This window comes from Desarmillaria tabescens (assembly GCF_030435595.1).
Source record: "Desarmillaria tabescens strain CCBAS 213 chromosome Unknown EV420scaffold_14, whole genome shotgun sequence".
Classification (NCBI taxonomy): Eukaryota; Fungi; Basidiomycota; class Agaricomycetes; order Agaricales; family Physalacriaceae; genus Desarmillaria; species Desarmillaria tabescens.
The window spans coordinates 486892-513642 of NW_026848313.1; the positions used below are offsets into that span (position 1 = coordinate 486892).

The window sequence follows — 26751 nt, forward strand, 5'->3', positions numbered from 1 at the left end:
ATAGCACGTCAGGCATCTGTGAGCCTACTTCGTTCTAGCGTTATCGAAGAGCAAAAAGCGACAGCGACCAACAAAAACGAAGAGGAAACGCCAATCGAGAGTGAAATGGCACCCGGATGGCCAGAAAACCCGACAATCCTGGCGCCTGACTGCCGGTTTCAAAACGAGCGCAGCAGTCGACCACCCTTTAGAAGCCTTCTGTTACACGATGTTGACTCATTATCGACAGTAGACAGCGGAAAGGCTGGCGAAGACCTGTTAAAAAAAACGAGGACTTCCTGTCGAGACAATTTAAGGATCGTGACTGAGAGTGAAAAGGAAACCAAGAAAACGGACCAGTTTGTACCCGGAGGATGCCGGGAAACGGCATTTGTCAGCAATTGTGGCAATTCGAGAGTCACTTTGTCAGGCTCAACACCCTACGTATCTAACATCCAGTCTCTCCAATTCTGCTATCGGCGTCTTGCTGTAAAGGTCCTTCATTAAACAAGGCCTGGGACCATACCTTAGATTTACCTGTTCCAGGGCATGGTGCGTCGCCACTTCTATGCGATATCTCACATTTTGACCGCCGCCTGGTCTTTATTTACAGACCGACAACATGGATGTTCTAGACGAGAAAGTAAACGGAGGTCCTCCCCTTGAAGTTAACGAGGTTATTTCTGTTCGAGACCGTATGTTGTTCTGCGTTTCCTTCCTTCTTGCGCATATCTCATCTCTCAAATCGTGGCAGATGAGGCATTCGCCGCCAAGCACCTCCCTGACATGGGCTACGATGTCAAAGACTTTCAAGTTTCTCATTGGCGGGTAGGGAACTGGAAGAAACTGGACAAGAAACTCACGGGTCCAGAGTTTGAATGTGGTGGTCATAAGTGGTGTGTCGCCTATCCGACATCTTTCTGTTGCATCGTTCTCAGTTTGATCATTGTGTTTCAGGCGTATCCTGCTCTTCCCATTTGGCAACTCTAATGCCCCTCCAAATGACACTGTATCTGTCTATCTTGACTATGCGGACCCTAAGAAAGCGCCGGAGGGCTGGCACGCATGTGCACAGTTTGCGCTAGTTATATCAAATATCAATGATCCTACGGTGTTCACTGTCAGCCGTGTGTACGGACCATCTCTCCCGATGCTCAGAGCTGACTTTAGTGCTTCTAAGATGCCCATCATCGATTCATCGCTGAAGAATGCGACTGGGGTTTCACCCGGTTTAGTGAATTGAAAAAGCTCTTCTCTAAACAGGAGGGTCATACTCGACCGACAATCGAGGAAGATTCTGCAGATATATCTGTCTTTGTGCGCGTTTTGGAAGATCCCACCGGTGTGCTTTGGCACAATTTTGTCAAGTGAGGATGCGCGTCTCTCATTGCTTATTAAAGACTTATCACCCTTGCCCAGTTATGATTCGAAAAAGGAAACAGGATTCGTCGGTTTAAAGAACCAGGGTGCGACTTGTTACATGAACTCGTTGCTCCAATCGCTCTACTGTACTCGATATTTCCGTCGAGTACGTTGCACCTCGTTTTAGGTTTATCTGCTTATCAAATGCTGTCCTTCAGGCTGTATATCAAATTCCTACGGAAGATGACCATCCGACTGAGAGCGTCGCCCTCGCTCTACAGCGTGTGTTCTATCACCTTCAAACCTCTGATCAGCCCGTAGGTATGCATCTGGTCTGGTTCCAAGTTCCAAGCCTTGTTGTAATGACACTCCTTAGGCACAACTGAGCTGACCAAGTCCTTTGGTTGGAAGTCACTGGATTCTTTCTTGCAACATGACGTTCAAGAGTTCAATCGCGTCTTGCAAGATAAGCTAGAGTCTAAGATGAAGGTGTGTCCATCAGCCAAAACACTATATATGTCCTTCTCAGCTACTCCTAGGGTACTATAGCAGAAGGTGCTATTGCCAAACTCTTTTTAGGAAAGATGAAAAGCTACATCAAGTGCGTCGGCGTGAATTATGAGTCATCAAGGAGCGAAGAGTTCAATGGTAATATCTTTACTGAGTCATTACTGACGTGTTAGGCTGATTGTGCGCAGATATCCAACTCAACGTCAAGGGCATGAAGAACCTTTACGAGTCCTTCAAAGATTACGTAGCGGTCGAAACTCTGGATGGGGAGAACAAATACCAAGCCGAAGGTTACGGACTCCAAGACGCCAAGAAAGGCATAATCTTTGAGTCCTTTCCGCCTGTCTTGCACCTACAACTCAAGCGTTTTGAGTACGACATCCAGCGTGATGCCATGGTCAAAATTAACGATCGCCATGAATTCCCGTTTGAGATTGACCTTGCAGAATTTTTAGATCCTTCGGCAGATCGATCGAAACCTTGGTTGTACAAGCTTCATGGAGTCTTGGTGCACTCGGGTGACCTTCATGGCGGACATTACTTCGCTTTGATCAAACCTGATCGTGAAACGCGGTGGTTAAAGTTTGACGATGATCGTGTGACACCCGTTACCGACAGGGAGGTCCTGGAAGAAAACTACGGTGGGGAAGTGTTGAATGGCATGCATCAGGGGTTGCAGCAGCGAAATCAGACCCGTGCAGTGAAACGATTCACAAATGCGTACATGCTGGTGTACATTAGGGAGTCGGCGATTGATGAAGTACTGCCTCCATTCACGGAGGAGGATACCCCTGCTCACCTTAGTAAGTCCATGTTTCTAAGCGCAAATCTTGTCTTACCATTTGTAGAGCGACGGCTGGACGAAGAGCGGTTACAGATAGAAGCCAAGAAGCGAGAAAGAGAAGAGCAGCATCTGTTTTTGACGGCCAAAGTGAGTTTCTTGTCGTGTCCTGAGTTTTGGTCTAATCAGACTTGTAGGTCATAACCGATGACACGTTTGCTCATCACGAGGGCTTTGATCTGGCCACCTTTGATGACAAGAACTGGCCGCCCTCTGATTTGCCGAGCTTCCGCGTATTGAAACAGGAAACATACAAAGTCTTCAAGGCTCGGGTCGCTCAACATTTCCATTATCCGGAAAATCTAATTCGACTATGGGTTCTTGTCAACCGACAAAATAAGACTGTTCGCCCTGACACCCATATTCCCGAGAACGAGCCGACATTGAGTAAGTTTTAAAAAATCCACGTCCATGGCCTATATTTCTAGCTCACAACTATATCAGCTGTCGAGGTGATCCGTAACAATATGGCGGCGAGACAAACCGATCTTCGGCTATATCTGGACGTCATCCCGGATCCAAGCAAGGTACGCAGCATAGCGTACCTTGTTATAATAATATCTGACCTTGCCGTAGACCGACATCCCTCCGCAATCCATTATGGTCTTCCTGAAACACTTCGATACCTCAAAGCAAACACTACTAGGTGCCGGGAAGGTTTATATGCTCCGAACGAGCAAAGTTGGCGATTTGATTCCTCTCATCAACGAACGGATGCGATGGACACCAGGGACTCCAATCAAGTTGTATGAGGTGTGTCTGTGTTGCTGCCGCAGTTTTGTCTTCAGTTATCTCACTCTATACTCTCAGGAAATTAAACCTGGCATGATCGAAGCAATGAAACCAAAGATGACATTCGCCCAAAGCGAGATTCAAGATGGGGACGTGATTTGTTTCCAGGTTGATCTGCCGGACAAAGAGTGAGCCCTCGACTCTCATTCACCGGTATATGTTATTGACATCATGGAAGAATTCACGATCTTGAGAGCCAGGGCCTACACTCTAATCCCATGGGATATTACGATTTCCTGCAAAATCGGGTTATGATCATCTTTCGACCTAAGACAGACGAATCCGATCCAGAATTCAATTTGGTGTTGAGCAAGAAGCACAACTACGACACAGTAAAGTTCTCGCCATCCATTTTACACCACATCTCACGGTTATCTAGATGTCTATGAAAGCCGGAGAATATCTACGACACGATCCTATTAAACTACGATTCACGACCACTCATGCTACTAACGGACAACCGAAGTCAATTCTCAAACGGTCTTTGAACCAGAGCGTAGGAGAAATCATGACCCCGTATTACACGACAAGTACAGTCATTCTCTATGAGAAGTTGGACGTCAGTATAGTTGAACTGGAGACCAAGCGAAGTTTAAAGGTCGTATGGACTGGTATTCACAACAAGGAGGAGGCATCTCATTCCTTCCTGCTTCCTAAAACCAGCTCCGTACACGATTTGGCAGAGAATCTCGCAAAGCTCGTGACGTTGACGCCAGCAGGTACAGGGAAAATCCGGGTTTTCGAGATATCGAAAGACGGAAAGACGCAGAAGGAGTTTACCGGCTCAGAAATGATAGGGAACATCCCTGACCCAGTGGAACTGTATGCCGAGGTATTGCACGCGCTAACGTCCAATCAACTGTCCTTCTTATACCATCTCTTCTAGGAAATCCCTCGAGAAGAACTAGAAGCCGATGACTCTGACAAGGTCATTGGTGTCTTCCACTTTTCGAAAGAGGTTTCTCGTACACATGGAGTGCCTTTCAAATTTGTTGTCAAACGGGTAAGCCTATTTCTACCTTTGAAGGTTATGGTTAATTTATGATATTATAGGGCGAGAAGTTCGCTGACACGAAAAAGCGACTACAAACACGGATAGGTGTATCTGATAGAGATTTGGCTAAATATCGATTTGCCTTGATTCAAGTGTCTACGTTCAAGCAACCATCGTACATCGAAGATGGTATACTTTGCTCTATTCCTTGTACCAGGCTTAGTATTGATGGCGTCTTCACTACAGATGATACCATCTACGAACATCAGTTTGCTCCCGAAGACGTGCTCGGCCTTGACCATGTAGACAAATCCGGGAAAACAAGATCTGGCGCTGGGGAGAAAGCAATCGTAATCAGAGGATAAATATGGATCTGTGTTATTCTTGCGTTTTCGTTCGCCAGGGAACCTTTGCTACACATCTCATTCACGCTATTTCTCTCCTTCCACATTGTACATTTCTCGCTCACTCGTCAATTACAGTAAATTTCTCAGCTTTTGCTATGTAACATGGAATTATTATTGCGCCAAAGTCCTACCTGAGTGGGGAAATAAATAATCGATGTGGTATCCCTAATAATGGCATTACTTCCGTTTCTTGTTCTTCTTGGCCTGTCCCCCAAGAGGTCAGCAGTGAACCTAGCTAAGACAAGGTAACGTACACTTTTTGACGGGGATTTTTGGGAACCTTCACCGTCACTGGAGGCAATACTTTCGGCGCTGTTGCTGGGGGGTGGCGGCTGGAGACCGTTCGTTGGCTTTGCGCTTGTCGTGTTTATGGACGTGGCTGATGTTTTAGGGGAAATGAATGAAGGGGCAGCCGACGCCGGCTGAGGAAGTGTGGACAAAGCGTGTGCCTTTACGCCATATTTCAATTCTACCACGAAGTCAGCATTCGAGAAAGAAAGTTAAGAAACAGACATGCCCAAATCAGCCTTGTTTTTTGGAATTTGCTCAAGAGTCGCCCGGATTTTGTCGTTGGCAATGATTTCGTTTGCAGTCCCAAAGATCATCTGGCCCCAGCCATCCAGGAAGGAGTTTGCCTCGGTAACTACCTCCATGACTTCGCCTTCAAGTTCTCTTTCCGCGGCAAGCAGGCTGTTCCAGAGTTCATCACCCACAGAGCCTTTTTGAAGCAGATTCTGAAGCGCAGGTTTGTCTTCTCTGATGCGAATGACTCTGTACACATCTGCGACTGCTCGGCGGACAAGAGCAGCTTTGAGTAACGCGTCCGGAGTCGGCGGGTCGGTTTTTTGGAGAAGGGTTACATAGGTATTTCGTTCTGGATGCGAAAGAAAGTATGGTTCAAATGTCTGCGCTACGCGGTCACGTAAGTCTTATCTCGTCCGTCAGAAGAGTGGATGAAAGAGATACCTGATGTGTGTTTGCGGTAATAGTGACTGAAGATGAACAAAGCTCCAAACACGACGACGATATATGCAAAAGGAACGAGAATAGAGGCCATTATCAAATGCGTCCGGCGTCGTTGATGGCGATGCAATTAAAGAGACGAGGACAGCTGGCGAAAGCATATTCCCACTTGCCAACGTGTGTATTTGACCCTGTTTGCTTCCCAAGGCAACGGCCTGATGACGTGTTTCGGAATACACATCCGAGAGACCCATATGTGCACATATCTCCGGTTATCGTTTTTGCAATTACCCCGGATTATAACGGGGCAGTCTGGCACGGTTTGGGGTTAACATTGAAGCACAATTCCAGTATAAAAAGGGCCCCCGCATTCCACCGCAACTTGTACCCCAACCATCACCTTCTCTCTCTCCAAAATGATGCGCCAGACTTGTATCCGGATGCCTGTACGTCCTATCGCTGCCAGGTTCTCCTGCAGATCCCTCTCCACACAGGTGACCCCACTTGCGTCCCCGTCGTTCGACGCGCTCACTGATCGTCGCAGTCTCTCAAAGACGCTATCAAGGAGACCATTCCTGCCAAGCAAGAGCAGCTCAAGCGGATTGTATGTCTTCACCCTCCGTCGCGTCTTCAAGCCGTCTAATTCCCTGTTCAGAAAGCCCAACATGCTGGGACGACCATTGGAGAGGTCAAGGTATGGGTCCCATGATGAGGACCATTGGTCGTGAGCCCAAATCAATTTGTCTTTTTATCAGGTCGAGAACGTAATTGGTGGTATGAGAGGTCTGAAGGCTATGCTTTGGGATTCATCTGTGCTGGATCCCGAAGAGGTGACGCATAACCCCTCTTCCGAACCATGACTTCCTTCTCTGATAGGTGTTCACATAGGGAATTCGTTTCCATGGCCTGTCCATTCCCGATTGTCAGAAGCAACTTCCGGCTGCTCCAGGAGGCAAAGAAATGATCGCTGAAAGCATGCTCTGGCTTCTGCTCACTGGAAAGGTTCCGTCTGAAGCCCAGACGCGTGCTCTTTCTCGTGATTTCGTCGAGCGCGGAACGCTACCCGCTCATGTGGAGAAACTAATTGATTCGTCAGTGTTCGCCCTATCGTGCTCTGTCTAGGCTAATTTTTGGATACGAAATAGCTTACCGGCAACGCTGCACCCAATGACACAGCTGGGAATGGGTGTCGCCGCATTAAATCATGACAGTTTGTTCCAAGCAGCTTACGAGAAGGGAATTAAAAAGTCTGAGTATTGGGAGGCAACGCTGGAGGATTGTCTCAACCTCATCTCCCGTCTTCCTGCCCTAGCCGCTCGAATCTACCGCAATGTCTACAATCCGGGCAAACCTATGGAAAGCCTTGATAAAGATTTGGATCTTGTCGGTAAGCCGTGTCTATGGCTTATCCTTGACGCGTCCAATCTCTTTTGTAGGAAATTATGTCCGTCTGCTGGGATTCGGGGATAACCACAGTCTAACTGAATACTTGCGGTTGTATATCGCTCTCCATGGTGATCACGAGGGAGGAAACGCGTCTGCGCACACTGCTCGTATGTACCATGATCACTGCCAAGGCCTCCACTGATGCAACCCAATTCATTCTAGACTTGGTAGGGTCTACCTTGTCGGACCCGTACTTGTCTTATTCGGCGGCGCTCTTCGCCCTGGCCGGCCCCCTCCACGGGTAAGCTCTCTGCAGCCGGAAGTGGACACGGCTTGACGCGTTTTCTCTGTAGCTTGGCGAATCAGGAGGTTCTTCGATGGCAAATGGCTATGCAAAAAGAGATCGGCAGCGATGTCACCCATGACAGGATCAAAGAATATTTGTGGAAGACACTCAAGAGCGGTCAAGTGGTACCCGGGTACGGTTGTTGTCTTGCTATTCAAAAAATCGAATCTGAGGATTATTTGATCAAAGATACGGTCACGGTGTCTTGCGGAATCCGGACCCTCGCTTCATAGCTCTCCAAGAGTTCTGTGATTCCAAGCCTGAACTACAGGACAGTCCAATTATCCAGCTCGTGAAGAAGGTACGCGGAGGGCCTCGACTAAACGCCAAGTGCTAAATCGTTCTGCTTTACAGACCTATGAGGTTGCTCCCGGCGTACTAAAGGAGCACGGCAAGGTATGCGGCAACTCTCCTTTTGCCGGGACAACAATGAAGCTTATGAAATGCAATAGACCAAAAATCCTTACCCCAATGTTGATGCGACGTCTGGTAAGAACGCATTCTCTGTTCGGCTCCGCCAAGTACTAATTCCATGAACAGGATGTGTTTTGTACCATTACGGCCTCACCCAATTCAAGGTAATTTCCCCTCATCTCTGAGAATTAGATCGACTTAACATCCTTCAGTACTACACTGTGATCTTCGGTGTTTCCCGAGGTTAGTCAAAATGTTTTGGTCTCAGAAAAAGTCCCGTATTCTGACTTGGCATCAAGCTCTCGGTTGCATAACACAACTTGTTTGGGCTAGAGGTGGGTTGTTCAAATCCCAATACAATGTGCTTTAATTAATCAATTCCCGCTCTTACAGCACTTGGTTTGCCTCTGGAAAGACCCAAATGTAATGCTCCCACTGTTCCCATGTCTTGCAATATTCTGATCTTCTTCGTAGCCCTCTCTCTGGATGCCATCGAGAAGTTAGCGAAATCTGCTTGAACAACATCATGTACTGTATACGCAATGAAATAACAGCGATTGTGTTGTTGAATCGCCACCTCATACCGAAGAATTTCAATTACACGTCCATCGATCTTGAATGAGAGACAGAGTTCGCGGATAGGTACAGATAGGTACATAGTATAAGGTGCAAAAATTTGACAATAATAGTACTTCATAAACCCAGTAAGAAGCGATAGATAAGGGTATCTGTATCCACAAGCGGTGCAAGAAGGAAAAATAGCCAGAATCACTAGCACTAAAATCTCCGTACTTGTTGAGGGGCTTGTCCATGAAGATGAGGAGGCATCTGCTGCTGCTGTTGCTGCATAGGTCCAGGCATCATCTGTTGAGGTGGACGGGCATGCGGCCCTGGCATATGACCAGGACCCGGTGCCATGCCAGGACGCATCTGAGACGGAGGAGGTCGGGCATGTGGGCCAGGGCCAGCATAACCTTGGGGAGGCGGAGCTCCATATCCTGGTCCAGGAGGTCCTTGGCCTGGAGGAAATCCGCGCTGAGGCATTGGCTGACCTTGGAACCCAGGCCCTGGATTCACGCGAGGGGGTAAAGTATTGGCGTGTTGAGGGGTAGGGCGCGGCTGTTGCTGAGGAGGAGGCATATTTGCCTGTGGTCGCGGTGGTGGGTTTGTGGTAGGTCCAGGATCACGAAGAGATACAGGGGAAGGTCGGCCTCCGTTTGTTATTGGAGGTTGTTTAGTGGGGTTCTTCTCCGCTGCCTTGACAATTTCGTCGCTGCGAAGAATACATAAGACGACATGCGGTAAACAGACGATAAGAGAAGTTTTGGAACGTACTCGAGCAGATTGAGAGCGGCACAAAGAACGACCCACTCAACGCAATCCTCATTCCCTTCGCCCAAAGTCTGCCAGACAGCCTTTTCTTCCGCAGTCTTGCCAGTGATACTGATCCTTGTTCCACCACCATTAGGCCCGGGAGGGTTCTTCTGTATCTTTCCAAACTCAATACGCTTGGGGGGTATATTATGACCAGCATAAGCAAAGTAGAACATGCTCCAGAATGCCGCATTAGGGTTTGGCTTTGAGATCTGGAATAATGGTAGATCTGCCGAATCCGGGGAAGGCAGTGATAGCTTGTATATGGGAGAGATGACACCGGTATTGGCAATTGACCATTTAAGGTTGCGAGAGGCTTCACAGCGTACAACACGCGAGCCTGACGACGAATGACCGGGATCTGATGCTGATGCCTTCCCGACGTCTTTGGGACGAGGAGGGAACAGCTTAGCAACGCAAAGATCACCTTGTGGCGACGGCGTTAAGAGATAATTCTCGGAATTCTATGGAAATATGACAACGAGGTAAAAATCAGAAGACAAAGCAACGCACAAAGTTTGTGTGCAGATAAGAGTACAAGATATTGGAAGGCTGGCCTTGGCAAGATGAGCCAAATGCCTACACGTTGAGAGCGGGTCGGACCTACCATGGGGAGTAACAATGAGGGTAGGGAGATGATCAGGTATAGGTGGATGGGTGGGAGAGGTATAGACTGAGTATATTGCTGCAAAAGAGTCAGTAAAAGGTCCAATATACAGAACTTGTAGGGCGGTACTTGCCTGCCATTGGGTCGCGATGATGACTGTCAAAGGTCAAGGTCACTCTCGCAGCAGTTTCAGGAAGTCGTCACGGTCACGTTCTGTCACATGTGTCACGGACCTGCTCCATCGACTTTCCATCGATCCAAGCACTCAACGACGCCAGCAGTCGCACCCTTTACTGGCATACCTGTGTCCCGATTTCTGCCATGAAGGGCCTCAAGAAAACATTGGTACGATTACCGACTTACCCCAGCGCGTATCTTACCTTCAACGGCGTATAGCTCAACCGGAAAGGCTCTCAAACGTCGCAGGAAAGCTCATCGAAGAAGGAATCCAAAGCGAACCATTCCTCTGCACCTTTGCCGCCGCCGCCCAATACAGCAAAGCCGCTTCCTGTTCCCGGTGGCTCTGCCGTTGCCAGTGCTCTAAATACACAACCGCGGTCAGCTTCACCAGCTTCCACAAATCCAAGTGTTCCAGATCGCAGACAGTCCACTGAGGCACCAGCACCTCCCTCAATTGTCGTCGTCAGCTCTGATAATGGGCATGACACTGTTCATCGGCCTCCTCATTACGGCGGCCAGCCTGAAAGACATCCCCCTCCTGATGCAACACCACCTCGCGCAACCCTCAACCGTCTCCGGGCTGGTCCCAAGGATACTATACCAATCGTCGGAAAACCTCCAAGGAAGCAGAGAAGCAGTCGTTTCGTTGTCACTGAGAAGGTTGAGATTGAACGATTGCCTCCATTCATGGGTTCGGTTTCACTTCGTCTTTCCTTACGGCATTCATTCATTTCCATGCTTAGAGACCGCTCCGAGTGAACGTCCTCAATTATTTATACGAAAGCTCCATCAATGCCGCGTCCTGTTTGATTTTAACGATGCAAGCTCCGAATTGAAAGGCAAGCAGATTAAGGCCCAAACTTTACACGAGATGTTGGAGTACATCACTACTCAGCGAGGCGTTATCACTGAAAGTGTATACCCCGAGGTTGTCAATATGGTTTGTTATTGCCGCTCGATTCCGTCATGCCAAGCTCATGCCGGTTTTACAAGTTTGCTTCTAACCTCTTCCGATCCATACCCCCGCCTGTAAATCCAACTGGTGATGCCTTCGACCCCGAAGAAGATGAACCAGTTCTCGAACTTGCGTGGCCACACCTTCAGATTGTTTACGAGTTCTTTCTGCGTTTCATCGAAAGCCCTGATTTCAACACGAATATGGCTAAACGCTACATCGACCAGCCTTTCGTTCTCAATCTTCTTGAACTCTTTGATTCTGAAGACCCTCGGGAGCGAGACTTTCTCAAAACTACACTGCATCGTATCTATGGGAAATTCCTCAACCTTCGCGCCTTCATACGACGATCTATCAACAACGTGTTCTTCCATTTTATCTACGAAACTGAACGGCACAATGGCATTGCGGAGCTGCTGGAAATTTTAGGATCCATCATCAACGGGTTTGCGTTGCCTCTCAAAGAAGAACACAAGACCTTCCTTACCCGGGGGCTTATTCCGCTACACAAGGTGAAAAGCCTTTCCCTGTACCATCCACAATTGGCCTATTGCGTCGTTCAATTCCTGGAGAAGGATCCGGCTTTAGCCGAGGAAGTCATGATGGGCCTGTTGAAGTACTGGCCAAAGGTGAACTCTCCAAAGGAGGTGATGTTCTTAAACGAAGTAGAAGAAGTTCTGGACGTGACAGATCCGGTCGAATTTCAAAAGATACAGGTTGCCCTTTTTCACCAACTTGCTCGATGTATCAACAGTCAACACTTCCAGGTGGCTGAGCGGGCGTTGCTGTATTGGAACAACGAGTATGTCGTGAACCTGATGAGTGACAATCTCGCCGTGATTCTGCCGATTGTGTTCCCGGCGCTATACACTAATTCAAAATCCCACTGGAATCGGTAAGTGCCCCATATTCAGTCGCGTTTCGATTTCCCACTAAAACATCATTAGAACGATCCATGGAATGGTGTACAATGCATTGAAGTTATTCATGGAGATCAATCCTGATCTTTTCGATGATGCAATGCAACAGTTCAAGGAGAGGCAGTACAGGTCAGTGCTATAGGCTCATTCTACACCTCAGTTCTTATCCTTTGACCAGAGAACAACAGCATGCTGTTGACCGGTACAATGCTTGGCAGAAGATGCGGGAGAAGGCTCTTCGCAACGCTCCCGGAGGCAAGATGCCTGCAGGCTACCACGAAATTCCACATGTGCCTCCACCACCCCCGCCGACTGTCGATGATAACGATATTTTGGATCTATCAATGGAGCTTAACGCGGCCTCGATTGAAGATGTCACTGGTGATCTAGACGAACATGGGATTGAGCGCGTGCCTATGGCGGATCCTGGATTGGATGTATGTTGAACTGCCTGCGTACGCTGGGTGCATTAGTCTTACTTGGCGTGATTTAGCGGACATATCCCGACGTTGGAACTACTGAACTAACATCAAATGGGCAAGGTCAAAGCCCACATGTGCGGCGCAAAAGTGTTCTCCCTGGTCCGTACCTCTTTTGCGAGGATCAGCCGTTGTACTTATCAATAATCGTGTCTCTTTCAGTTGATCCCAGTGTGTTACGCGACCTGCAGGCGCATAGAAGCCTTGATGATGTTGCGGCGCATAATATAACTGGTGGCGGGATGGGGTCGTACTCGGGAGCATCGAGCTACTCATGAACGGTTCCGGTGACCGGGACCACTGGCAGCTCCAAATCCCGGCAGCTCTTCCACGAACATTGCTACTTCACCTGGTAAAAATCGATACCTTCATGACGTTCGCCATTATATTACCTTCCTTGTCTCCCGTAATTCTGATTCATTGACTGTATGCTTCCTTTGAGATCCCATTGGAAAACTTTGTACTTTAACTGTGCTGACGGCCTCGCATAAAGCTTCTTTGGTCTCCCTTTTTTCCTCTGGCAGTAGTTTACACTCAGTACATTTACGTTCCTAGAATCATAGCTGTTTTTAGCTGGATGTTGCCACTGCAATTAATTAAGCGCGCGCGAAAAATCAGGAAGATGCCGGAAAGCTGTAGAAGGGTGTAGAGTCACACGAGGTGACATCAAATCTGTCACGTGTACAAGAATGGCTATAGAAGGTTCTGTACGTTTCTGCATTATTCTGTAGAGTTCTGGCGGTCGATGAAATATAAAAACAAGATTCTCGCGCTTTTCCTCTTCACTTCTTGCCTCTCCCATTTTCTTCATCACCACATCCCATAGGTTCGTCACTCGACAACCCATTCGACTGCATCCTTAGACTTTCTATAGACACATTTATTCTTAACCATGTCGTCGTCAAAAGCTATTGGTATTGATCTGGGTACCACTTACTCGTGCGTCTCAATTATTTTTTTCACGTCAAATTTTTTTCTAAAAGTTTCGTCTTCAGTTGTGTCGGTGTCTGGCAGAACGATCGTGTTGAGATCATCGCCAACGACCAAGGTAACCGGACGACACCCTCGTATGTCTCCTTCTCCGACAATGAGCGTCTCATCGGCGATGCCGCTAAGAATCAAGTTGCCATGAACCCTCACAACACGTATGTTTTTTCTTAGCCCTGAAGCTCGATGCTGATAGATCATATACAGTGTTTTCGATGCCAAGCGTCTCATTGGACGCAAGTTCCAAGACGCGGAAGTGCAGGCTGATATCAAGCATTTCCCTTTCAAGGTGTTCGACAAGGGTGGCAAGCCGTACATTCAGGTTGAATACCGCGGTGAACAGAAGGAATTTGTACGTGGTTTTACTACTGCTACTATTTATTTGTGCTCATCTTTCTAAAATAGTCCCCTGAAGAAATTTCATCTATGGTTCTTCTCAAGATGAAGGAAACCGCCGAGTCGTACCTTGGCACTACCATCAACAATGCTGTCGTAACCGTCCCTGCCTACTTCAACGACTCCCAACGTCAAGCAACCAAGGATGCTGGAACCATCTCCGGTATGAACGTCCTTCGTATCATTAACGAGCCAACGGCCGCCGCCATTGCCTACGGTCTCGACAAGAAGGTGAACGGCGAGCGTAACGTTCTCATTTTCGATCTCGGTGGAGGAACTTTCGATGTGTCTCTTCTGACCATCGAAGAGGGTATCTTCGAAGTTAAGGCAACCGCTGGTGATACCCACTTGGGTGGTGAGGACTTCGACAACCGTCTTGTCAACCACTTCGTCCAGGAGTTCAAGCGAAAGAACAAGAAAGGTATGTTTTCTATGTTGGTGTCCTGATCATCAGCTAAGCATTGTTTCTTCAGATCTTTCCTCTAACCCTCGTGCCCTTCGTCGTCTCCGTACTGCTTGCGAACGTGCCAAGCGTACTCTCTCATCCGCTGCACAGACCTCTATCGAAATCGACTCCCTATTCGAGGGTATCGACTTCTACACCTCCCTTACCCGTGCACGTTTCGAAGAACTGTGCCAGGACTTGTTCCGAAGCACCCTCGACCCCGTCGAGAAGGTTCTCCGCGATTCCAAGATCGACAAATCCAACGTGCACGAGATCGTCTTGGTCGGCGGTTCCACTCGTATTCCTCGTATCGTCAAGCTTGTGTCCGACTTCTTCAACGGCAAGGAGCCCAACAAGAGCATCAACCCCGATGAGGCTGTTGCCTACGGTGCTGCCGTGCAGGCCGCCATTCTCTCCGGTGACACTTCGGAGAAGACCCAGGACCTCCTGCTTCTCGATGTTGCCCCCTTGTCGCTTGGGTGAGCATTTTCATCATTTTGCAAACAACGTAAATTTCTGATTCGTTTTCTTTAGTATCGAGACTGCTGGCGGTGTCATGACTGCCCTCATCAAGAGGAACACCACTGTTCCCACCAAGAAGTCCGAGACCTTCTCCACCTACGCTGACAACCAGCCTGGTGTGTTGATCCAGGTGTTTGAAGGTGAACGTGCTCGCACCAAGGACAACAACTTGCTTGGTAAATTCGAACTCTCCGGCATTCCTCCCGCTCCTCGTGGTGTTCCTCAAATTGAGGTCACCTTTGATATCGATGCCAATGGTATCTTGAACGTTTCAGCATCTGACAAGACCACCGGCAAATCGAACCGTATCACCATCACCAACGACAAGGGCCGTCTGTCGAAAGAGGAAATTGAGCGTATGGTTAACGAGGCCGAGAAGTACAAGGGTATGTCATTCTCTTCTAACCCACTAATTTTTTTTCTGACCTCTTTTATAGCCGAGGACGAGGCAGCTGCCGCCCGTATTGCCGCCAAGAATGGCCTCGAGTCGTACGCATACAACTTGCGTAACTCGATGAATGAGGAGAAGCTCGCCGACAAGTTTGAGGCTTCTGACAAGTCACGCCTGGAGACCGCTGTTAACGAGGCGATCTCATGGCTCGACAACTCCCAAGAGGCTTCCAAAGAGGAGTACGAGGAGAAGCAGAAAGAGCTTGAGGCTGTTGCCAAGTGAGTACTATGATCTTCATGCTTTATTCCACCGTTCCTTACTGTTCTTTTCCTAGTCCTATCATGCAGAAACTCTACGGCGCTGCAGGAGGTGCTCCTGGCGGTGCTCCTGGCGGCTTCCCGGGTGGTGCTCCTGGTGGTTTCCCTGGCGGCGCGCACGAGGAGGGTCCCAGCGTGGAGGAAGTCGACTAAACGTGTCGATGCTGCTGGACCTCTTCTCTTGCTTGCTCGTGTGTTTCTTTCGGACTGACGATCTGTACGGCAAAATTATAATGATTGCATTTCATGTACGCTACGCCTAGATAAAAAAATCATCAACCTGTATTTTACGCTGCAAATGAGTCTGATGCCAAAACAACACGTATAAGCCCAAGTCGAGATGAAATGAGGTAAAGTTAATTTTGTGTATCTTCCGTTCTTTCCAGAATAACTATGGGGCGACTTGTCGTAACAGAGTGGAGGTGCCTTCGTGCGGAGCCCAGAGGTGTGTGGACCTTGCAGAAAATAGTTTTGGGTATGTCTTCGCCAGGATATCCTCAGTTCGTCGAATATGCTTTGATACTGATGCAAGCTGCCGAAAATTCCAGTGGGGTTGATTGACCGCAACAAGGGCGTTGTCTACTCAGATGCGATGACGGATCTAATGCTCAGGTCGCCTTCTTCCCTTTGTACCTAGTCCCTCCATTCAATGATCTAGTTTCTTCGGGTGCATTGGTGTACGATGTGGGGTGTAGCGACGGACTTGTACGGTATTTGTTTGGATCTCTTTTCGCTCTCTCTCACCTTGGTCCTTTTTGAAAATCTGGCGCTATCAGGCTTCCTCCGCTCCGTCCTTGTGGACCTGAGTTTTCGATGAGCTAGCTCAGGGTTTCCATTCCGTTCATAGTGCCGAGCATATCCGGAAAGTACGATCTTGGTGAGACTTCTCGTGGGTTTGAAGTTGATCCTCATTAGACACTTGCGGACGACATTTTCGCGTGTGTGTGGTGTGGGTTCACTGCATGGACAGTCAACGTCTTTGGAGGGTACGAAGTGGGAGTGGTATTCGCCTATGTAGGGGCCATGTCCTGGGCGGCAAAGTTGTAACAGTCGACCGAATATTTCCCGCTTTCGCGAAGGTAACGTGTAGACTTCAGTGATAGTCTCCTGCTCCGCCTCCGTTTCTCTCCTCGCGTTTGGTCTTAACCACCCTGTGTTCTCCGCCACTTTCTTGGCCAGGTAGTCTGCTAGTGTTCGTAAAGGTGACAGCTTAACGTATTTCGATCTCGTGTACATTGGACCTACCGTATTTCGTCGGCTTTCAGCGTTCTCATGTTCCAGAAGCGGTTATGGGAAGGCCACGGAAGGAATGCTTGGTATCGACGGCAAACCTGGTAGCAAATCGCTGTGTATGAAAAGCATACCGAAATGACCTAGATTCGATCGTGTCTACGACCAAGAGCACCTTTCTTGGAACCTCCTGAGTGAACTCGAGCTCGGTGGTGTTGTCCATGCGGCCAGTGAGGGGTTGAAGACCCGCAGCGAAATTGTGCCACAGTTCAATATTCATGAGCTAATTACCTCCGAGAACCTTCATGACTAGTACTGGCCTAAACATTTCTTTGCTCTCTGATTCTAGAGTGGAACCTCGACATCAATGCCCAATAGGACATCAGGTCTTCAACCGATGAGGAATGTCCAGCTGATACAGTGGATTTCATGGAACCCGTCAGGTGAGCAAGTCCAGTAGTTATCGATAAGGCGCATGGACACAATCGCGATACGGTGCTTCCATTGAGAATAGTCAAGACAGTACAAAGGGCGTCAGCGATGAAGTCAGTCTGGCCCTCGAACCTTATCAGTGGCATTGAAAAAGTCGCGGAGAGGAACCTAGTGGAGCATTTACTTTATGGAGCACCCTTTGGTACCCGTAACTCCACGATTTCACTGGCTAAGGATCTTCTCGACTCTCAGGCTCCCGCAAGGTCTCGAAGCGACCGTAGGTCCCTCGCCTACCGTGCCTGGTGAAATTTGGAAGTCAACGTACTCTCGAAGCTACCCACTTACAGGCGCCCTTTCACGTACCCGATCTCCTCGTAGGATTCGTCATCAACTGGGGAAAGGACTTCCCCAGATTACTGTGATCAATTGCGACCAGAGGGGACTGCGGGTATGGCGGCGAAAGCTGGACGGAGTGCGCATGTAAACTATGATTTGCTGAAAAAGAAAAAGGCACAAACCCCGACCCCGAGGCATGGATTGTACCGTTACATGTAATTCTTCAATTTCCCTCCAATTAATATAAGTATTATGTCTATCATTTAATCACTTCAAATAATGGATTCGATTACGCATGCAAAAGCTTTTACTTGAACTAAGGACATAACTAAGTACCAGGTCCATCAGTTTTCAGAGCGCCTGCCAAAACAGTACCGCCAGCTATAGGACGGGAAAGTTTGTTCTCTCCGGCTTTCACAAGAAACTCGGCACTAGCAAAGCCATTCAAGTTAGCGTTGGCTGTATATCAATTGTCAGAACAAGCCATGCAGACACGATATCATAACACGAACTGATATCATTCATAGCATAGAACGTCGCATTTAATTGTCTAGGATCCACCTTCAGACTAAAGAATCCGCGGTAAAAACCTTCGCTCCATTGTAAGTCAGCGTTGATTGCGACGAGAGCTTGTGAAATTGTAACTGTTTCCGGTTGCGATATCCGACCGAACGAAGATGATGAAGTTACCGCGGTGCCTCCGAACTCGACACCAATCGCACCTTCCCCCGAGATCGGATTGTAGCTATTTTAATTAATAAAGGGGTGCGACATATGTATGCATGTACTGACCTCGTTGTGTCGTTCGGATCTATTTAGAAGGAGCCTCAGAAAATAGGAAGAAGCAAGTATAGTATGCGACTTACAAGCAAGGTCAGAAACCCAGTTTGCATGGCTATCTCCAGCAAGAATAACCGTGTTACTGATTTTGTTCCCATAAAGATGGTCGAGAACACGACGTCTATTGGCTCGGTACCCATCCCACGCATCCTTGAACGGTCTCAGCCGGTGCCAGAGACTCGGCTTAAAGAACATACCAGATCAACTATAGGAGGACAGCATTATAGAGAAGTCACATGAAAATGAGAAGCGCATACTCACATGTGCCGTTGAGGTTCAACTGGGTGAAAACTATCTGTTGCCTTCGAAAGATAAGCTACACATTAAAGAGGACCGCCTGAAATGTTCTTACCCGACGATGCGCCATATGGCACCTCGTTCCTGCGACTCGGAAAGTGTCTGAAAAAACCCTACCGCAGCGATCGAATGAACGACGGTTAGCATGGTGTACAAGTAATAGACGCACATTTCTCCTGTTCTGCACCCATCAGACTACGATTTTCGTAGGAGGATACGGTATTGACGACTATGCCAGAACGTCAAATGTGCTACTATGCGACGCGCTGATAGATCGTACATTCTGAAGAAAGTGATGGTGGATGCAATGTCACTCCGGTAGCGCTTCAGTAAAACTTACCTGTGTTGTAGTAAACCTACACACGTCCAATTATAATTAGTTGTTCGATGAAGATTATCAATCGCACTTACATCCGTCAAATCCCTGTCGTACTGACCTGAGTATAACGTACGGATTGGCACTTGAAGAATTATTACTCGTGAAATTACTTACGGGTATCAAGCATCGTCAAATCCATGAGCCTCCCTATCTGGAAATTCCTCCATATACGTAGCTTATCGTTCGAGACTACCTGTCGTATAGGCATCCATTCATGGTACGCTCGTACGGCACTTAATTTCCTGTCAGTGAAACACGCTCCCGATGGAGAAAAAGAGCAGCCGATCGAGGTATCGTTAGAATCTGCTGTGCCAGCTTTCCAGGCATTATCAGCGACCTAAAGGAATGGTCCTTCAATGGTAGTCAGCGGTGTGCATTCAGATGAGCTTGCCTCGTGATCATCCTAGATGCAAGCTCTGCATCACTAACGTCAGAAGATCAAGACTAGATCACATACCCTGATGGCAGTCAACATTAACTATCTTTGTGGGAAATGAAGGTACATACCATACTGTAATCCAAGGACCACTCAGGTGAGCAGTACGAAGGCTCTCGTCAGTCCTATACTTGGGCCAAGCGTTGACGGTAGTCAAAAATGGTCGCCAGCTCTCTACCCAAAGTTTGTCGTCCAATCGGGGCACTAGGAGCGTTAAAAATGATACAACAAACCATAGATGTGCACTAACCCATTCCCCAGAGATTCGTATATCTGGGTGTTGGTCCAGTCTGTATTATACTTCGATAAAAAATGTTAAGAAACGTACGTAGTCTCCAAGGTGAACGAAGATGTCAGGTTTCACGAGTTCGGCTGCGTATCCATACGCGTTGAACCATCCTGGTAATGTATCAATAGAAGACATGATCACGTCATTCATCACATCCACCTGCTTGATATTGGGAACACGAGAACACGGCAAGAGTAAACGGGTTTCCTCCATTAACCCTGTTAGCAGCAGCTACGTTCGCAGCGTCAACTTGGAGCAAATCTGGATTTCTCGAGACGCACTATTAGGACTAGGCAAAGTTCTAGTGGTACCGACAGGGCTAGTGCTCGTGGGATCCGTGCAGTCAAAGAATCGGTAAAAGTATCTCGTGTCAGGCTGCAAGCCAGTCGCTTCAATCTTCACTGTCCAGTCCACGTCATAACTTGTGAAGACTTCCCCAGAATTGACGGGAGAACCTGATAGATCGGCCGACTTGAACACTTGATACGACAGACAGACGGGAACGCTCTGATCAGGTAATTGTGATGTTCCACTTGATGGCGATGGAACTGCCCGTGTCCACAACAACACAGAAGTGTCGAAAGGATCTCCCTACAAAATTGTTATATCAAGAAAGTGTACGCATCACACGTTGGAAGAACGAACGCTAGCGGCTGCAATATAATACAATTGGATCGTAAGCAAGTGCGTCCAGTAAGCAAGTAAGTTTTTTTACCGGCATGCGTAAAGTTCAATCCACCACTCCATATAAATGGACTCTAAATATGATCGTAAACGGGAGAAAGGCGATATTTAGGCCTCATACGTTGCTAAAATCCCCTCCATAGAAGGTGACGTAATGCTTATCGTCAAAAATCCCTGCGTCTTGCATCTGACGACGAACATGTTTGATTTGTCGCTTGTGCAGGTTGTCTATATCATGGTCCAGCTACAAATTCAAATGTTCAACCAAGCATCGGAAAAATATCCTACGTATCATAAAAAATATATAAATACTCACCTGGGGTGCGTCCAAGAAAGGAGATTTGTACGCCAGGTTCCTTTCCAGTAAACGAGTAGCTGTTACCCCCAGACAAAGAAACAGATTGAAGATGATGCATAAGCTACGCATATTGATACCTTGCCAAGCAGCAGCAGCCAAATTACAATGTGTCCCTTTTATACCTAAGGCCACACTGGTAGCGGTGTCTTTGCCCCCCCCCCTTATCACGTCTTACCCTCAGCTGATCAGTAACGAGAAGCTGATCCTACGACCGAAGGCGCACGTTCGTCCGCCATTCGGGCGTTATATTATGGGAACTTTAGACTGGGGCAATTATTTTTGAAAAAAAGGAAAGCAACAGTAGCTGAGGTACCATGTTCGACATAGCAGCTTTTGTGCTATTTCTCACATATGCGGATACGGAGAAGTTAAAATTCGAGATTCGACGGGTTCTCATGTTATATCCAGTACACGCGGTCAGGTCCAGATTTTCTAGAGAAAATCCAGAGTACCCACGAGGCAACGCCAATTACATGATGAGGCACCCTGGCAGGATCAAGAAGAGGGATATGACGTGAACGTGTCTCTGGCGATGAACCTGTTGTTAGAGTGAAGACAAGAAGCATGTAACAGCGGCCTTGAACCCGGATATGTAGTTATAGAGGATAGCGGCCGTTTGACATCGATTGTAATGGGGGAGAGCTCATTTGACGATTGCTGTGAGGTTCAGATTCGTCAAGCAACAACAGAAGATGTACTCACAGAGTCTCGTGAAACAATGTCACGCGGAGAGAGAGAAGAGAAGAAATCTTTTCCTTCCCGGCTGCTAGAAAAATTCTGAAAGGCACATCGTCCTATAGGCTGGGGGGACCTGGTCTTGAACAAGTTGCAAACGAAGCACCGCCAAAATTGCAAATACATCTATTGCCGGGCCGTCGGAGGATGATCCTAGTATAGTACGTCATCTTTCTCACGGCCCTTGCGAATTTCGGAAATTGATTGCACTTTTTGGATTTGACTTTTCGTTTTCGCTGCAGATACCTTTGACGTAGTAGCCGCACTCACCAGCTATCTAATATTTAGTGAAGCAAACATGACCAAGGATAAAATTTTCCATAATATTGCATACTTATCCTCGGGTTGATTATTCCGACTTCCTATAGATACTCACTGCCTCCTCTCCTCACTACAGTGATATGGTGTTGTTCAAGGTGTGGTTGTTTGTAGGACTTTTTGAGCTATATGATTCGCTGCTACAGATAGTATCCTCAATTTTTGTGCCTCTCTTGTCGCGGGAAGGAAGGAAGACCTAGGATCGTAGAGGGCCAGGGACTGCGGGGTACCCTGCCAAGCTTGTTTCCCCATTCTCAATGCCATACTACGTAATATCACTGTTTTCTGCAGGTAACTAATTACCGGAAAGTCGGATTTTCTCTCTCCTTTGACAGAGGTTATATATATATCGCGAAGTGTGCCACAATTTTGTGGCAGTTGCGCGACTGATGCTATTGCATGATACAGTGACATAAGATAACGTCATGCGTAAAAGGCCTGGACCCCACCATCTGTCGAATAAAATATTTTCTGGCCATGAAACTCCGGTTTATAAGTCATCGCATTGCGCCCGGCACAGTATTCCTCCATGATCGAGTATACTGATGTCTTGTTAGTAAGACAGCATTAAACCTTGAAGGATTCGTTGTTCTCTAGGGGACTAATGCTGTCGCGTGAAAGGTACTCCTGTATGTAGCATCTACTCTGTGCTTTCTGTGGTTTTTTTTTGTACTATAATGAAGGTAGTAAGATTCAACCTCTTTAGGTGATCTTAAGGAATCTCAAGATGACCGTAGTATTTTGGGTACTGAATATTGGAGCCTACAGCCTGTCAAATTACGTAGTAGCCCTCCTTCTGGTTCTGAGGCGGAGATTGACTTCTTGAGCAACTGCCAGCGTCAAGTTATGCATTATATGATCGATCGGAGAGTGGTTGTTTCATCTTCATCGCTATAGGATGGTTCGTCAAATGCTGAAAAAAACTTGAAACAACTCAATGTCTTACGAAGATTGAACGTCGTCGAATTCACGGAGTCCCCGATGATGGCCGTCGACTAAATGAACTTCTCTTGCACTTCAGAGCTCCTGCCGCGACAGTGCTACACTGTTGTCTACCCGGAGCTAACACACGGTGAACTCGGCATCCGACTCAGCGACAAGTACCCCAGGTACAGAACAAAGGTTTAGACTTTCTTTGTCTAGGTCGTCTCTATTCTGTCCGGTGTACGTCCTCTTCGAGCGAGTTGAGGTCCGATAGGGAAAAAATTTCAAGGGTAGAAGTATCTTTGATTCCATCGACTCGAAAGAGTGCAATCTTGGCAAAAGATTCCGAGAAATCCGAGGAGGGAGAATATCTAGCGCTCAAACTGTCACCGTCTTCTTTCACGTCGTTCGCGGATGGTCCGAGAATCATGCCATATCTGAGTACTATTGATGCACTTGTCCTTGATATAGTTTCACTGGAAGGAGAGAAGGAAGTTTTAACCTGGAATGATCACTCGGCGCGGGCGTGAATCATCCATTCAATCCGGCAAAAACCTATAAGCAAGGTTCAAAACTGAATTAGCAATGGCAGTCCCGGAGAAGCAGGCTAGACCACGAGGATGTCCTGCATGACGGTTCTATTAGCATTTGATTTCCAAGCAACTAACCACTACACGGATATTCTTAGTGAAGATTATGAGGAGAACTTTGCATCAAGGTTAATCCACTAGACCCCTTAGCACGAGACGCAGAGAATGATCCTGGTGACCAGAGAGGCTTATGCTTACTCACTGGTTTGAATGGAGACAATTTTGCAGACAGAAAGCAGGGAAGTCGAGTGTGTATGGGAAATATTTCAAGAATTCGATATCATAGTGGCATCTAGAAAGGACAACAGAACAGGTAAATCACATAATAGTTCGTTAGACTGTGTAAGACCAACGCTGTCACTGTAGTAGAACTGGATGCCCTCCAGTGATAAAAGGAGCCCTCCAGCACTTCCCGTCCGATTTCACATGCCGTAGGCGCGGGTATGCAATATATGCGTCCTATATTCGTACAATGAAAAGAGTAGCCAGACGACATCACAAAAAGTGGGGTTCTAGTTTTCATTGCCTTCTTGGCCACCTAGCACACATCAGTACTCACCGGCCACCGCCCGAGGATCTCTATCAAAGATTTTCGAGAAGATTGACAAAGCTGGAGACCCTGATGAAGTGAATCCAACATCGAGTCATTGATGAAGAAAAGAACCTTATCTACGGGGCCGGGCTATATTGTAGGATGCACATGAGCTATGACGAGACCTGCCATGTCAGTTTTTTTTACTGATTCAGGCGCTCAGAAGAGTTGAATATCGTGACCCATCCGTGCCCAGTATTTAATACTGATGAGAAAGCTAGACAGCCAATTGAAAGCAAAGGATCCGAACACGGAAAATTATATGCACCGGTGTTCAACAGACTGGTATATCGGGCCGACGGCGCCTAGGATAGCAAAAACAAAAACAGACCTAATGTTCTCGGTGAACATGATTCGATCCTGAGATTGATGTCCTCCGCTGTGTATCCGAAGGCTTTCAATCGCTCTAATGTCATTAGGCCATCATGATATAGTTAAAGAGAACACAAAGCGCGAAGCTTCGATATCTTACCAGATCGGTAGCGAGGACAGAAATGGAAAAGGTCAAGTGAGTCACCACGCCAACCACCAGCTTTCCATTGACCTTATTGGCTTCAGCAGTGAAATTTTCTAACGACAGAAATAACGTTACCACATGAAACGCATCAGTGGTACTCAAGACGCACTAGAAGCAGGGGCAGATAACGTTTCGGTCGTACCTTTAGGGTGGCAGGGTCGGGGTCCGAAGGTTGTCAGGAGAAGTTTGTCGGAGCAATTCCAGAATTATTACCGGTTTCCCAAATAGGTCAGCGGATGCGAAATTTTGATGCGCGGAACACTTTCGGGAGGCACATTCAACAACCCACTAGAAGGCAATTGAGTCGTCAGCGTCTGTATGAAGAATGGGCCATCAGAACGATCGCCTTCGTGAGAACGATGAAAAGCGAAGCACAGCAAAAGCCAAAGGAACTGACATCAGGCATTGAATTGTGGAATAAGACAATGAATGAAAGGACGCTTTGAAGACGTCCGTAAAACAGGAGCACTTCTAAACAGGCAAAATTCAGGCCGCCAGTCTAGGTTGTTGGATCCCAGAGCGGAGAAATACGTCGATTAGAATGTGTGGGAAGAGTACGTACGTCGCCCTTGGCATTTATGGATGAGTTTTGTGTTGTAGCCAAGCTATGCGAAGGGTTAGTCTAAGAATACGAGATTGACAGGCGGCTCACATGAGGTGCGTCGCTAAAGTGGGGTCATGTAATAAGGTCCGATTGCAGTCAGCCAGGATAATGAAACTGTGCATTAATACTGAGTGTTATTCAAAGAAATCATGCTGGTATTCCCAAGATGTTCGCCAAGTTCATCCTCCCATACCTTCGGCGCTTGCATTAGTATTTGCTATACAGAGAAGCGCACGTTTCTCGTGATCAATCGCCTCCAAGCTGGCAATGAACATAGGCTAGGCACTAATGGCACTGCCAGTGCTAGCCGCGAAGTATCCGAAAATATGACGTAGAATCCAGCCAGGGAAGGTGAGAGCGAGACTATTAGCATTTTTGGCGGCCATCATTATACGGAGAAATCCTCGAGTCGAGCGAATGGCTAGAAACCAGGACACGGACGTATTCAATTAAGCAGCTGATCTTTTGCGGTTCTTCGACAAAAAACACGCACCTGCTGCTGAAATGTCGCATTGCTTCTATGTCCAGTTTATTGGCTGAACATAGTCTAAGCTAAGCATCGGTCCCCCACTCCGAGCCTGACCTGATCATATCACACCGAGTCTCTCCCACTTGATCATAGCACCCCGAATCGGACCGCACGCAAACGTACGTTTCTCTATACAAGGATTCATGGAGCCTTTCCCGTCGAACAGGATGGATTGATGCCGCTTCTCAGCGCAACTCCGCAGGACTCTGAAAGAGTTGATTAAGTTGAACAAAGTTGAATGCATTATCGGCACACCGGGCCGGGAAAAGCATACGAGAATCTCGGCGGATCCGGAAAACGCGTGTTAGGGCGTTAAGGTTGACACGCGGTAACGAGTCCTGCATTGAGTCGATAAGTTTATTTTTCTATGAGGTTACTTTTTAACGCCACAATGGATCGGATTCTGAAGCAAACGGAAACTGAACTGCATTTTAGGAACGATTCACTCACACGAGCTTCGCCGTCTCTCCACCGCTGACTTCACAATTGCCAGACGGATACTGCACCTTTGTCATGGTAAAAGGTTACTATACAGCCTTTATGCCGAAATAGTTGGTGGACCTTGATTGATTTACCGCAACGTAGATGACGAAGCTATAAAAACCAGGCTCGGCTTTTGTTCGAGGGCATCGGAGTATTGGTAAGTTGCTGACAAAGGAGGAGTCGATGTCTTCAAGTTCGTCTGAGTCTTCCACCAATATATGCCCTTAGAACTCAAAAGTTTATAAAATTTCTTATTGCAGGTCATTACGACATTTCTCTAAGGCAAATATGACATTCTAATGAGCTATACGATGAGTGTATTGTCTGAACTCAGCTCATTCCAAATCCGCCATCAGCCGTGAAGCTCGGGGTTCTACTACGGAATTCCCAGGGAACTAGTGAGGCCCGATAGTTTGGGTGCAAGATCAGTAGTGACACCGTCACACTGAGGATTCTGTTGAGATTGACATTTGTATAGGCACCTGAAAGTGTGAGAGATTTTGTTACTTCAAATGCTGGACTGGAGCATGGAACCTGCTGTCAAGGCAAATGCGGTTTAAGTACAAGTTGCCGAAAATGCCGTTCGGTTATCATTCACGTGTTGTTTATGT

At 47.5% G+C, this 26751-nt stretch overlaps 7 protein-coding genes across 7 annotated transcripts; 4 read left to right on the top strand and 3 right to left on the bottom strand.

Moving 5' to 3' along the window:
• Positions 1–601: 601 nt before the first annotated feature.
• On the top strand, positions 602–4843 carry EV420DRAFT_1641848 (uncharacterized protein; the record flags this gene model as incomplete). The annotated part of the gene is made up of 19 exons (XM_060477291.1): positions 602–674; positions 734–875; positions 937–1106; positions 1160–1346; positions 1399–1507; positions 1560–1662; positions 1718–1830; positions 1881–1989; positions 2040–2654; positions 2700–2782; positions 2830–3079; positions 3137–3219; positions 3269–3445; positions 3503–3612; positions 3663–3816; positions 3864–4316; positions 4371–4487; positions 4538–4667; positions 4725–4843. 19 exons carry the CDS (start codon positions 602–604, stop codon positions 4841–4843), a joined length of 3297 nt encoding a protein of 1098 aa, XP_060331846.1.
• Positions 4844–4896: 53 nt separating this feature from the next.
• Positions 4897–6107, bottom strand: EV420DRAFT_279795 (translocation protein sec66). Its single transcript, XM_060481518.1, has 5 exons — positions 5852–6107; positions 5403–5795; positions 5140–5354; positions 5067–5089; positions 4897–5016 (listed from the first exon to the last, which is right to left on the bottom strand). Exons 1-5 carry the CDS (start codon positions 5940–5942, stop codon positions 5013–5015), a joined length of 726 nt encoding a protein of 241 aa, XP_060331847.1. The 5' UTR covers positions 5943–6107; the 3' UTR covers positions 4897–5012.
• A 181-nt stretch (positions 6108–6288) lies between these two features.
• On the top strand, positions 6289–8512 carry EV420DRAFT_1641850 (citrate synthase; the record flags this gene model as incomplete). The annotated part of the gene is made up of 17 exons (XM_060477292.1): positions 6289–6342; positions 6393–6452; positions 6504–6542; positions 6604–6678; positions 6737–6939; positions 6994–7235; positions 7285–7401; positions 7457–7535; positions 7588–7713; positions 7770–7881; positions 7935–7976; positions 8033–8069; positions 8121–8158; positions 8207–8237; positions 8294–8329; positions 8388–8417; positions 8469–8512. The coding sequence occupies 17 exons, from the start codon at positions 6289–6291 to the stop codon at positions 8510–8512; spliced, it is 1365 nt and encodes a 454-aa protein (XP_060331848.1).
• A 161-nt stretch (positions 8513–8673) lies between these two features.
• EV420DRAFT_279956 (uncharacterized protein) lies at positions 8674–10205 on the bottom strand. The gene is made up of 5 exons (XM_060481519.1): positions 10109–10205; positions 9976–10053; positions 9882–9925; positions 9330–9832; positions 8674–9267 (listed from the first exon to the last, which is right to left on the bottom strand). The coding sequence occupies exons 1-5, from the start codon at positions 10113–10115 to the stop codon at positions 8772–8774; spliced, it is 1128 nt and encodes a 375-aa protein (XP_060331849.1). The 5' UTR covers positions 10116–10205; the 3' UTR covers positions 8674–8771.
• On the top strand, positions 10149–13191 carry EV420DRAFT_1536991 (phosphatase 2A regulatory B subunit-domain-containing protein). Its single transcript, XM_060472911.1, has 8 exons — positions 10149–10320; positions 10372–10846; positions 10899–11095; positions 11149–12005; positions 12058–12159; positions 12209–12467; positions 12524–12611; positions 12672–13191. Exons 1-8 carry the CDS (start codon positions 10297–10299, stop codon positions 12785–12787), a joined length of 2118 nt encoding a protein of 705 aa, XP_060331850.1. The 5' UTR covers positions 10149–10296; the 3' UTR covers positions 12788–13191.
• Positions 13192–15881, top strand: EV420DRAFT_1536993 (heat shock cognate 70). Its single transcript, XM_060472912.1, has 8 exons — positions 13192–13448; positions 13505–13654; positions 13704–13848; positions 13902–14313; positions 14366–14816; positions 14872–15245; positions 15297–15528; positions 15585–15881. The coding sequence occupies exons 1-8, from the start codon at positions 13402–13404 to the stop codon at positions 15718–15720; spliced, it is 1947 nt and encodes a 648-aa protein (XP_060331851.1). The 5' UTR covers positions 13192–13401; the 3' UTR covers positions 15721–15881.
• Positions 15882–17893: 2012 nt separating this feature from the next.
• Positions 17894–20917, bottom strand: EV420DRAFT_1620189 (PhoD-like phosphatase-domain-containing protein; the record flags this gene model as incomplete). The annotated part of the gene is made up of 16 exons (XM_060475551.1): positions 17894–18024; positions 18078–18310; positions 18428–18565; positions 18663–18707; positions 18758–18815; positions 18872–18931; positions 19043–19058; positions 19114–19139; positions 19196–19418; positions 19585–19647; positions 19846–19916; positions 19966–20037; positions 20088–20393; positions 20522–20564; positions 20612–20718; positions 20779–20917. The coding sequence occupies 16 exons, from the start codon at positions 20915–20917 to the stop codon at positions 17894–17896; spliced, it is 1731 nt and encodes a 576-aa protein (XP_060331852.1).
• Between the last annotated feature and the right edge of the window lie 5834 nt (positions 20918–26751).

Excerpts from the sequence above, each read along its gene's own strand:
- EV420DRAFT_1536991 (XM_060472911.1), top strand. The coding sequence starts at position 10,297 with ATGAAGGGCCTCAAGAAAACATTG. Across the intron at positions 12,006-12,057 it reads TCAAAATCCCACTGGAATCG|AACGATCCATGGAATGGTGT; the intron begins GTAAGTGCCCCA and ends AAACATCATTAG. Across the intron at positions 12,612-12,671 it reads GCGCAAAAGTGTTCTCCCTG|TTGATCCCAGTGTGTTACGC; the intron begins GTCCGTACCTCT and ends TGTCTCTTTCAG.
- EV420DRAFT_279956 (XM_060481519.1), bottom strand. Across the intron at positions 9,833-9,881 it reads CTTATCTGCACACAAACTTT|AATTCCGAGAATTATCTCTT; the intron begins GTGCGTTGCTTT and ends ATATTTCCATAG. Across the intron at positions 9,268-9,329 it reads GCCGCTCTCAATCTGCTCGA|CGACGAAATTGTCAAGGCAG; the intron begins GTACGTTCCAAA and ends TATTCTTCGCAG.
- EV420DRAFT_279795 (XM_060481518.1), bottom strand. The coding sequence starts at position 5,942 with ATGGCCTCTATTCTCGTTCCTTTTGCATATATCGTCGTCGTGTTTGGA. Across the intron at positions 5,796-5,851 it reads TTACCGCAAACACACATCAG|CGCAGACATTTGAACCATAC; the intron begins GTATCTCTTTCA and ends GTGACCGCGTAG. Across the intron at positions 5,090-5,139 it reads AAAAATCCCCGTCAAAAAGT|GCCAAGAAGAACAAGAAACG; the intron begins GTACGTTACCTT and ends CTTGGGGGACAG.
- EV420DRAFT_1536993 (XM_060472912.1), top strand. The coding sequence starts at position 13,402 with ATGTCGTCGTCAAAAGCTATTGGTATTGATCTGGGTACCACTTACTC. Across the intron at positions 15,246-15,296 it reads CGAGGCCGAGAAGTACAAGG|CCGAGGACGAGGCAGCTGCC; the intron begins GTATGTCATTCT and ends CCTCTTTTATAG. Across the intron at positions 15,529-15,584 it reads GAGCTTGAGGCTGTTGCCAA|TCCTATCATGCAGAAACTCT; the intron begins GTGAGTACTATG and ends TTCTTTTCCTAG.